General features: G+C 33.3%; 1 protein-coding gene and 1 long non-coding RNA gene across 7 annotated transcripts in view; one reads left to right on the top strand and one right to left on the bottom strand.

Moving 5' to 3' along the window:
- LOC309609608 overlaps positions 1-1,295 on the top strand; it is a 39,798-nt gene extending 38,503 nt beyond the window's left edge. The window contains exon 2 of the long non-coding RNA XR_014233514.1: positions 112-1,295. This is a non-coding gene — a long non-coding RNA (uncharacterized lncRNA). The remainder of the gene's footprint in view (positions 1-111) is intronic.
- Positions 1,296-1,583: 288 nt separating this feature from the next.
- The window catches only part of USP15 (ubiquitin specific peptidase 15), a 122,363-nt gene continuing 112,148 nt past the window's right edge, over positions 1,584-11,798 (bottom strand). For 5 of the 6 annotated variants that reach the window (XM_082351205.1, XM_082351207.1, XM_082351210.1 and 2 more), the window contains 2 exons: positions 6,405-6,493; positions 1,584-3,075 (listed from right to left, as the gene is read on the bottom strand). In XM_082351205.1, the coding sequence (XP_082207331.1) occupies positions 2,893-3,075; positions 6,405-6,493 (272 nt within the window). In that variant the 3' untranslated portion in view covers positions 1,584-2,892. The remainder of the gene's footprint in view (positions 3,076-6,404; positions 6,494-11,798) is intronic. The other variant, XR_014233484.1, reaches the window with a different exon arrangement.

Here is an 11,798-nt window from a genome sequence, read left to right as displayed (position 1 = left end):
GTTCCAGCTGGTATTTTTCTTATTCAGTACTCAAATATTCACCTGAAGTTACTTTTGGGAGCAAAGTTATTAGACTTCAAGATGACTTTGTATTCAGACTGAAAAAGTCAGTAATGAGTATACCACATAGCTTACAAAGCACCTTCCCATAAAATGCATTATCTTGTTTGAGCTCCAAACAATCCTGTGAGTCAGACACTATATAACTAGTGGGAAGCAGCACATGTACCTGAGGATAGAATATTGGCCACCACATAGTATCTACCACATAGCAATTGCGTGAACTTGGGAATATTGGTTGCTTTGTACCTTGGTTTCTCCGTATGAAAAATGGGGATGATGAATGTTCCTACCTCGTAGCTATTGTGGAATTATATGAGGTAATACACGTAACACTTTAATATAGTACCTGGTCCATGAAAGTGCTCAATAAATGCTCCTATTATTATTTTACAGGCGAAGAAACAGACCAGGAGAGATTAAATTCAAAGTCATGTGATTACTAAGTAGCAAAGCTAGAAGCAGAATTCTAGACTGGATATATTCCTACTACCCTGTACTACCTATGAATATCTACTTTTAATTAGAGTATGGATTAGCCTTTGCACTATTTTTACAGTTTATTTTTTGCAGCTGAAAATGCCATTTGAGTTTGACAAATTCAATGGTATTATTAACATCATTTTCTTTTCTTTCAGTGGGAATATAAGTTAATCACAGGAAAAACGAATGGTCTCTATGGACAACTAGGGTAGAGACTACAATCTAGAGCTAGAAAAAATTTTGTCTTTTCTTTAAACCTCAGAAAAATGGAAATAAAGTTTGCTAGTTGGTAGGTAGCAGAAAGACTGCAAACTCTGTGAGCACAGGGATATTTGTTTACTGCTAAATCTCAAGACTCTAGATTAGTAGGTATACAAACAAACATTTGCTCAATGACTAAATATTTAAACTGAAAAAGTCAACTTTAAAACATGTCCTTAACAGTAGGATTTACTTAGCTATGACATGCTTTCCTTTCTATTTTTAACTGTGTAACTAAAAAGTCTATGGTCACCTACCATAAAATAGAGGATTTTTATTAAAAGATTCAGAGTAAGAAATAAAAGACTAAATAAGGCCTTGAATAGCTTTATTGAAATCTGTATAAATAAACATGCACATTTCAAATGTAAACTCAAGTGAACTCAAGTGCAGACAAAATTTTAACCTCTGTCATGCAGGAGGTTAGTTTACATTAAAAAAAAAAAAAAGAAAGAAAAAAAAGAAAAGAAAAGAAGAGAAAAAAGGAAAAACCCAAAGCAGCTTTAAAAATACCAGGATGAAAAACCAGCTTTAATATCACGGTATAAAGCAAAGCCATGATCAACATACCTCATTTATCCTGGTCAAATGCATTTCTCTTTCACTTTTAAATGCTAACATAAATAAATAATTTACCAAAATGTGCACTCACAGAGTGAACTTTTATTTACAATACACAATTTATAATCTATTGTATTTGATTAGTTCAAGTGAAGAACATTATACTTTTTGCTTTAATAACAGTGGGACACAAAGCAATTTCTCAGGTAGTCGATATGTGAAATGTGCCCCAGCATTTATTTTCTATTAAAGGCAGTATTGTATGCCAACTGACAATACATTCTTTCAACTAGATCAAAGGGAAAAAGCAGCAAATGAAAAATGTTTCAAATGTTCACACATATTTTTGGCATCCTGGATCCTTGAATGTGGTGAACTAAAATAAAATTCAAGGTTTGTATACTTTATATACTGTACAGGTTCTGACTCTGGAACATGCAAATGCCAATTCTCTTGTAACAAGTTACCTTCTGAGAAAAGCTGTAAGGCTATGGTGAATTCCATCAGGAACACACAAAGAAAGTTAACAGACCTACCTGTAAAGCCAATTGTCCATTAGTGATTTAAAGGCCAGTATATGAAAAAAAATTCTCATCTAAGCTTGATGTAATTATTACTATGGATACAGAATACTATTAAGTTTGTCCTTATATTACAATACTTGGGAGAGCTAAAAGTTGCCAAATTACCAAAAAATGGGGTAGAGAAAAACAGACAGCCAAAATTTTAATTTTGGACCAACACCAGATTAAAGATATGCATTTTAAAGTAAGTCAAAAAGAATTTGAATATCTAAGAAATAGATACCAATAGCAGTAAAAAATACTTACATTTAACTGAAAAGTGACTTTCGATGAAGTGTGAAATCTAGAACCTGTTTCCACAGTAGTAATAAGATGAACATAACATTCTGGATTTTTTATGATACTACAAAAGGAAATAACTTTTTCAAGATTATTTCTTGTACCATGATTTGGTTTTATAACAGGCCCACATTGACTACCAGGTAAAGATTTGAAAATTTGGTTTTCCAAGAATACTACTGCAGTATTTATGCCACATGGATACCGCAGCTAAATATCATAGTAGTATATGTGGCAGCTTAATGCACATGAATTAGATTATCCAAAAACTAAGTTCAGCCATAGTTTTCTTGCATTATTATTTGAGCAAAATAAATGACCAACATCCACAAATTTAACGTTTGTCATCAATTAACTCACATCCAAAAAATTAAAGAAAACATAATTCATCAAAACAGCAGCAAACTTAAAAGGGATTTATTTGTGATTTCCTATATATATTTAGCTTGTAAATACAAGACTGTAAATGTATTAAGAGACAATTTCTGTTAAAGTTTTCATTGTGTTTCACTTCAAGTACTGCACAAGTTAAAATCTGATAAAGGATTTACATTCAGTTATCTGAAACTCCCCATCTCAGACTTTTGTTTAATGTGGTGGGTAACTTCATCATTTTGATACCACCAGCAGGAAAGTCTCTCTTTTATGGCTTCTAGGACTTTCATTAGTTAGTGTGCATACAGTTTTCGTTTTCTATATCATTGTCATTATCATTGCTATCTTCATCACTTTCTAATGGGATGCCTGTGGCAGCTGAAGCACCTTTAGTTTCTCGGTCAAGAGGAAAAAAGCCAGTTCCACTGAAAGTGTCTTGCCTCTGGTAGAAGAGTACATATGCTGCTTTGGACTGTTAAAACAAAAAAAAAGAATGTTAAAATGGTTATGATTCTTAAAGGTTACATTAAATACAGTATGAATTTTTAGCTGGTAACCAATTTTGGTGACAGGACATAAATCAAGAAAACCACACATGGTCAAATGGGGGTTACTAAAATTGAGTAAATATAAGATGACTTCTATATATAAAGGAAGAATGGTCATTGGATTTAACATTTTTATTCTCTTCTAAGTTAGCTGGATAGATAAATAAATCCAACTGTATCACAGATTAACCTAGTTACTCTAAAATGAAATAGAATTCTATGCTTTCTTCCCTCCTGTCTCTAAGGAAAAGGTAAGCTTCTTTCTAATAGTAATAACTTCATTCTGTATTTGCTCTAGATTCTAACTTTTCTTACCATCTTAAGGATATTGCTCCATCAATCATCACTGTGTATCTTTAATGAGTCCTTATCTACTGGACTTTTGGGCATAAAAAATACTTAAGTCGTTTCCCATCAAAAATCCCTCTCCATTGTACCTCTTCTTCTAGCTGCCATATACCTCTTCCTCTTCCTCACAGCCAGGCTGGAGACAGAAAATCTAATATTCATCATTCACTCTCACGTACACTCCTCAATTTAATGTGACTGCCGCAACCATTCCAATGAAATGGCTTTCACTAGGCTCAAAAACCTCCTATTAACAAATTAAATGGATGCCTTTTTTAGCCAATCTTTCTGTAGCATTTAATGCTTTACTACTCCTCTTTCCTGCATTAAAGCATTTTTGGCTTCTGTTACACCACTTTTCCTTAGATCTTCCATCTCTACAGTTTCTTCTACTTTTCTGTGGGCTCTTTAAATCCTGACCTTCAAAAAAAATCATGTTCTGTCCTCAGCCTACTGCTCTTTCTCAATCTGTATCTTCCCATAGGTGACTCATTCGAACCTATGGTTTTAACTGCTACCTATGACAGACAATTCAGATTTATAACTGAAGCCAGTTCTCACCCTTGAGTTAACTCATCCTAGTCCTATTAGTCCAATTTCCTAATGGAAATTTCCACATAGCTATTATACATGTATCTCAAACTTCACAGCAAATTTTCTTCCTATGTTTACTATCTTAGTGAATGTTGAAGAGTCATCTTCATCTTCTCCCTCTCTACATCTTTATATCTAATCTTAATCAAGTTCTATTATTTCTATCCATTAAGTAGCTCACAAATCCATTCTCCCCTTGCCTATATACTTACTACCACTACTTTAAATTTAGAAGCTCTTGTTGCTTAACTTACATGACAGCCTCCTTTCCTCTGGAGACAATAATGACCTTTCTGCTTCTTTACTCAGTGCCCTCCAACCTGTCTTCTAAAGTGTTCTTAAGACATGTTAAGATGCAAATTTAATAATGTTCTTCTATTACTTAACAACCATCCAATACTTCTTACAAACTTTAAGAAAAGGTCTAAACAACGAAAAACGTCATCTTTCTTGATCTGAGTGCTAGGTTTAGCCCAAGCCTAATTTCTGCTCCATATCCCCAACAAGAGAGTCTTTCCTTTCAGTAACACCAAATTATTTGCTGTTCCCCTAAATGCTATATTCTGCCATGCCTCCTTGCTTTTGTAGGTACTGTTCTTTTTGCCTAGAATACCTTTGCATCTTTTGTCTAATTTACCACTATTTGTATCTGCAACTCAGGTCAAACACCACTTTCTCTATGCAAACTTCCCTGCACTGGCCCTGTCTCCTTAAACCCCAAATCAGTTGAGACAGATGCCTCCAAACTATACAGCCAAGATATTTAATAGTAATTATCATATACAATTGCCAATTCACTTCTCATCACCTTTAGATTGCAAGCCTCTTGAAATCACAGATAGCTGTCTTTTAACCTTGTTTACAATAAAGTGCTATATATAGAAGGTACTCAAGTACTTGCTGACTAAATGAAGAATTGTCATTGTTAAAATGTAAGGTAACATCAAATTCACTTACTGTATATAAACAAGATATATTATTTAGTTGAAAGCAAGATTAGGGCAGTGTTGTCAAATAGACTTTGAAGGACAATGTAGGCAACTTCAGGATGTTTTGGTTGGTAGATTAAAAAGGAGAACAGAATTGAAAAATGAGGGATATGATATGAAATTAGAAGTCTAAATATAAACTGAAAATGTAGTTAACTTAGGCATATACACATTTTAAAAAATATTAAAATATTAAGAGTTCAAAAGTCTTTTTGTTCTTTGTTACAGCTGTAGGGAGATAAGCAACGGTACATAATTTAATATATAAATATATATAAATTATATACACATATATAAAAATATGAAACATCTACAGAGAAACAATTCAAAATAATTTCATATCTGTTCATCCAATGACCAATTAAAACTGTGCCAGTAATTGGGCTCAGAAGTTTATTAATTTATTAAATTGAACAATTTTAGTTGAAGACTTTTAAAGCATTATAAACTAAAAAAGTAAAAAACTAGTCTCTGCCCTCACGGAATATATAATTTGAACCAGGAAATAAAGTAAAGCAGTCAGTGCTCCCCAACATCACCAGAAAACCTCTGTACAGGAAATATCATTACATGAGCAAATACCTTAATTCTCATACTTTGTAATACTGTCATCAACAAGTAAAATTTACAGAAAGGCAAAATTTATAGAATAATAAATTCTTATTAAGCAATTCTTAGTTTTCTTCTTAGAACATACTAGTCATCTGTTCATCAATCAATATCTGATAATAAAAATGTGCTCTGATGGGAAACAAAACAAATGCCAATATTTTGGCTCCAGCTGTGGCTGATAAACTGATGCAAGTGTGAGTAGATGTAACTTCCTAATTTTTCTACTATTCAGAAAACATCAAAGTAACAAATACACAGGGTTAATTTTTTAAAAATCTGTAATTTGTTTTATATAACTATATCATTTTGAGTTTGCATACGTAATTGTCATAAAGGAGAAGACTTTAAAAATCTGAGGTATGGTAAGGCCCTTAAAGAAGTGGTTTTTTTTTTTTCTATTTTAGCATTCTGACTTTAAGCAGTCAATGTCTAGAATGTCTGAGCCTATTTTTCAGGGGAAAATGTAATATTTTCATTAGAAAACTCCAGTTTTCATGTTGAAAACCAGAAAAATTTTCATGTTTCAACTTATGCTTCTGTTAGTGGGCAAATTTAGTAGACAGATTTCCACTTAGAGGACAATTTTAAGTTTCTTTAAATCAGAGCAAGTCTCTCACCTATTAGAATTGCTAGAATATAGACTATAGTGTTCCATGGGCCCCTTTTAAACAGTAGATTCCTTGATTTTCAGGAATAAAAGACACACTTACCACAATCTGGTCTTCAGATGCAGTTGAGACACTACTGTCATCAAAGTAGTACCATTTTCCATCATCTTTATTTTTTGCGAAAGCAGTATCTAATGAAAAAATATAATCGCTTCTGTGACTTAAATGAGCTGTGGTTTCCTGCGAGGGAACCCTCAAAACTTTAAAACCATTTAATATAGGGAATACCTATTAAAATTACATGATAATCATCTATATAAGGCCTATCTATCATGTATTTAAGTGATTCCAATGATTAAAGGTTTTTAGAGTAATTTCCTATAATCTAGAAGCCTATGATACTTTCATATAAGTTGAAATATGTGACTTTTTCCATCCCAGGGACAAACAGGACAGATTTATTATTTTTTAATTCACAGAATAACAATGCTAATGACAATAACTGGTGATTAACATTTATGTAGTGCTTCTGGTGTATCAGGCACAGGGCTATGCACTTTACATGTATTATCTCGTAAAGAAGGTACTATCATTACTATTCTTCTGATTTTAGAGATGGGGAAAGGGAGGCATCAAGAGAAGTTTAATTTGTCCAACAGTATAGTGGTTAGGTAGCAGAGTTAAGATTTAAACTCAGGCCTGTTTCTGATTCCAAAGTTTGAATATTTAACCAAAATTTAAATTTTCTATGACTAATATTTCTCCAACAATATTATCTCATTGATTTGTAGAGGTTTTTACACCAGAATCTTTTCCAGTCTTTAACAAAGTACAGAACAAAGGAAAGGTAAAAAACGATCAATTGATCTGCACAAATTTTAAAGATCTGCTTCATCTTTAAGTTAAAAAAAAAAAAAGCCCACTGCTCTCATCCATACTTTGTATAAACTATCCAGTAACTGAGGAAACAAAGTTGCAAAATGTACTCAAAACAATTATTTGCTGTCATAGCTTCTAAAAGTGACCTTACAGGCTTTGTCTTCTAAATAGTCCTACCCCTCTTAAAATTATTGTTCTTCTGGGTGGAGCCCATTATGGGTTATAAATTTGTCAATCTGAAATCAAGACCACCACACTCCCAAATTTAAAGAAACATATTTTCAGACCAGTAAGTCTGAAAATAAAAAGATAAGATTTAACAATAATATAAATTTATAAGAGACAAATCTAACAAAAAGGCACACAGAGTTTGCAAATGAAATCATGGTATCAAAAGAAAGCTAAATTAATATTTGTAATTCTGAGAAAAAGACAAAATGAAAAATGAATGTCAAATTCTGGTAAAAGGAACAATAGAGAAAGAAGAGCTACCCATTTTAAACATAAATGCAACTAATAATGCAAAAGAATTAATAAAACTGTTAGAAGAAACAGATAAATCAACACTTTAGTAGGAGTCCTGACAAATTCCTCTCAGAAAAAGAATGAACATCAAAAATAACCAGAGGGCTTCCCTGGTGGCGCAGTGGTTGAGAATCTGCCTGCCAATGCAGGGGACACGGGTTCGAGCCCTGGTCTGGGAAGGTCCCACATGCCACGGAGCAACTAGGCCCATGAGCCACAATTACTGAGCCTGCGCGTCTGGAGCCTGTGCTCCGCAACAAGAGAGGCCGCGACAGTGAGAGGCCCGCGCACCGTGATGAAGAGTGGCCCCCGCTCGCCACAACTAGAGAAGGCCCATGCACAGAAACGAAGACCCGACACAGCCAAAAATAAATAAATAAATAAATAAAATTAAAAACCAAAAAAACAAACAAAAAAACCAGAGATAGTAATGATTCGAATACAACTGATCAGATTAACTGTAACGGAAATATAGAACTTTATGTTTGAATGGGGAATATGTATGCTTTTCAAGTACACAAACATTTAAGGAACAGACCATATATTAAGCCACATGGAAGCCTTAATAAACTCCTAGGATTAATATAATATAGACAATGACCCTAAATGCTATGAAATAAAATTAAAATTAAGAAAAAAAGGAGAGCTTTATAAAACCATATATTTGAAAAAGCATATGATGAGATAATCTTGGGATAATCAGAAAATTATAAAGGAAACTAAAAACATATATAGAATTGAAAGACAATGAATACTATATTTCAATATTTATGGAATAGTGATAAAGGAATATTTAAAGGGAAATTTACAGCTTTAATTATAGCCTTCAATAGAGGGAGAAAAAAGGAAAACAAAAAGTTAATAAGCATTCAACACAAGAAGCTGGAAAAAGAGAAACAGAGCAAACCCAAATTAACAAGAAGAAAAATATACCAAAGGGAAGAGAAGAAATCAATGAGATAGAATACATACATGTATAACAATAAGAAAAATGTAATAAAATAGAAAGCTAATTCTTTGACAAGACAGAAAAGAACAAAAAAGGGACAAAAATACAGCACAAGAGTATTACAAACAACTACTCTCAAATATATTGGAAAACATACATTTTTAGAAAAATGGAGAATGCCAAAATGTACACATTTTGGAAAAAGAAAACTGAATATACTTCAATAAGCATGACATAAATAGAAAAATTTATGACTGTAAAGCCCAGATAGTTTTACAGGTGAATTCTACTAGACTTTCATGAATAGTTAATTCCTATATTGTACTAGCTGCCCCAGGAAACAGAAAAAGAGTAAAGTATCCCAGCCTGTTTCATTAGGCTAGACTGTAATCTTGATTCCAAAGTAAGAACAATATAAAAAAATTACAGTATCATTTCACTTATGAATTAAATTTTAACAATCCTACATAAAATCAGCTAACCAAATCCAACTGAGTATATTAAAAAATACTTCAAGACTAGGATTTATCCCAGAATGCAATGCTGATTCAACAGAAAAACCTATCAATTGGAGAGCACAGACTGGTATAACCGTCCTGGAGAGCCATCTCACAGTACTTTACTCTATAACCCAGCAATCTTACATCTGGGTATGTAGCTCAATGAAATTCTCACGTAGGAGACCACAAACAATGTTTATTGCTCTTGTGGTGGTAGAAAGTTAAAGGCAATTTGGATGTCCACCATGAAGCGAATACAGAAATAAAATATGGTAGATATATAAATCATGAGTGGTTAGAAGCAATGAATTAAATTGACACAAAGTAATATGGAGACGTCTTAAGTGTCAAGAGAGAAAAGTAGATCCACAGCAGAGTAACAACCATGTAAATTAACAATGATGCATGATTCATGAGAGCTCATACATCAAACAAGTTAGAAACGGAAGGGGAAGGAGAATGGGGAAGGACAGAAGCTCTGAATCGACCAGTGATTTCCTGTGCTTTGAACTGTGGAGCATGATTAACTCAATCCTCTACTCTTGATGTTAAAAAAAAAAAGGTTCAAAAGCTGATTCATTCATTAATCAATATCTATTGAATGACTACTATATGTAAGACACATCTCACATTTTCCCTTTAAGAAGTAATAAATAGGGGCTTCCCTGGTGGCGCAGTGGTTGAGAATCTGCCTGCCAATGCAGGGGACACGGGTTCGAGCCCTGGTCTGGGAAGATCCCACATGCCGCGGAGCAACTAGGCCCGTGAGCCACAACTACTGAGCCTGCGCGTCTGGAGCCTGTGCTCCGCAACAAGAGAGGCCGCGACAGTGAGAGGCCCGCGCACCGTGATGAAGAGTGGCCCCCGCTCGCCACAACTAGAGAAGGCCCATGCACAGAAACGAAGACCCGACACAGCCAAAAATAAATAAATAAATAAATAAAATTAAAAACCAAAAAAACAAACAAAAAAACCAGAGATAGTAATGATTCGAATACAACTGATCAGATTAACTGTAACGGAAATATAGAACTTTATGTTTGAATGGGGAATATGTATGCTTTTCAAGTACACAAACATTTAAGGAACAGACCATATATTAAGCCACATGGAAGCCTTAATAAACTCCTAGGATTAATATAATATAGACAATGACCCTAAATGCTATGAAATAAAATTAAAATTAAGAAAAAAAGGAGAGCTTTATAAAACCATATATTTGAAAAAGCATATGATGAGATAATCTTGGGATAATCAGAAAATTATAAAGGAAACTAAAAACATATATAGAATTGAAAGACAATGAATACTATATTTCAATATTTATGGAATAGTGATAAAGGAATATTTAAAGGGAAATTTACAGCTTTAATTATAGCCTTCAATAGAGGGAGAAAAAAGGAAAACAAAAAGTTAATAAGCATTCAACACAAGAAGCTGGAAAAAGAGAAACAGAGCAAACCCAAATTAACAAGAAGAAAAATATACCAAAGGGAAGAGAAGAAATCAATGAGATAGAATACATACATGTATAACAATAAGAAAAATGTAATAAAATAGAAAGCTAATTCTTTGACAAGACAGAAAAGAACAAAAAAGGGACAAAAATACAGCACAAGAGTATTACAAACAACTACTCTCAAATATATTGGAAAACATACATTTTTAGAAAAATGGAGAATGCCAAAATGTACACATTTTGGAAAAAGAAAACTGAATATACTTCAATAAGCATGACATAAATAGAAAAATTTATGACTGTAAAGCCCAGATAGTTTTACAGGTGAATTCTACTAGACTTTCATGAATAGTTAATTCCTATATTGTACTAGCTGCCCCAGGAAACAGAAAAAGAGTAAAGTATCCCAGCCTGTTTCATTAGGCTAGACTGTAATCTTGATTCCAAAGTAAGAACAATATAAAAAAATTACAGTATCATTTCACTTATGAATTAAATTTTAACAATCCTACATAAAATCAGCTAACCAAATCCAACTGAGTATATTAAAAAATACTTCAAGACTAGGATTTATCCCAGAATGCAATGCTGATTCAACAGAAAAACCTATCAATTGGAGAGCACAGACTGGTATAACCGTCCTGGAGAGCCATCTCACAGTACTTTACTCTATAACCCAGCAATCTTACATCTGGGTATGTAGCTCAATGAAATTCTCACGTAGGAGACCACAAACAATGTTTATTGCTCTTGTGGTGGTAGAAAGTTAAAGGCAATTTGGATGTCCACCATGAAGCGAATACAGAAATAAAATATGGTAGATATATAAATCATGAGTGGTTAGAAGCAATGAATTAAATTGACACAAAGTAATATGGAGACGTCTTAAGTGTCAAGAGAGAAAAGTAGATCCACAGCAGAGTAACAACCATGTAAATTAACAATGATGCATGATTCATGAGAGCTCATACATCAAACAAGTTAGAAACGGAAGGGGAAGGAGAATGGGGAAGGACAGAAGCTCTGAATCGACCAGTGATTTCCTGTGCTTTGAACTGTGGAGCATGATTAACTCAATCCTCTACTCTTGATGTTAAAAAAAAAAAGGTTCAAAAGCTGATTCATTCATTAATCAATATCTATTGAATGACTACTATATGTAAGACACATCTCACATTTTCCCT

This window comes from Balaenoptera borealis (assembly GCF_965194805.1).
Source record: "Balaenoptera borealis genome assembly, chromosome: 13".
Lineage (NCBI taxonomy): Eukaryota > Metazoa > Chordata > Mammalia > Artiodactyla > Balaenopteridae > Balaenoptera > Balaenoptera borealis.
Note: the sequence above shows the minus strand (reverse complement) of the source record. Positions and strands in the feature narration are given on the sequence as shown.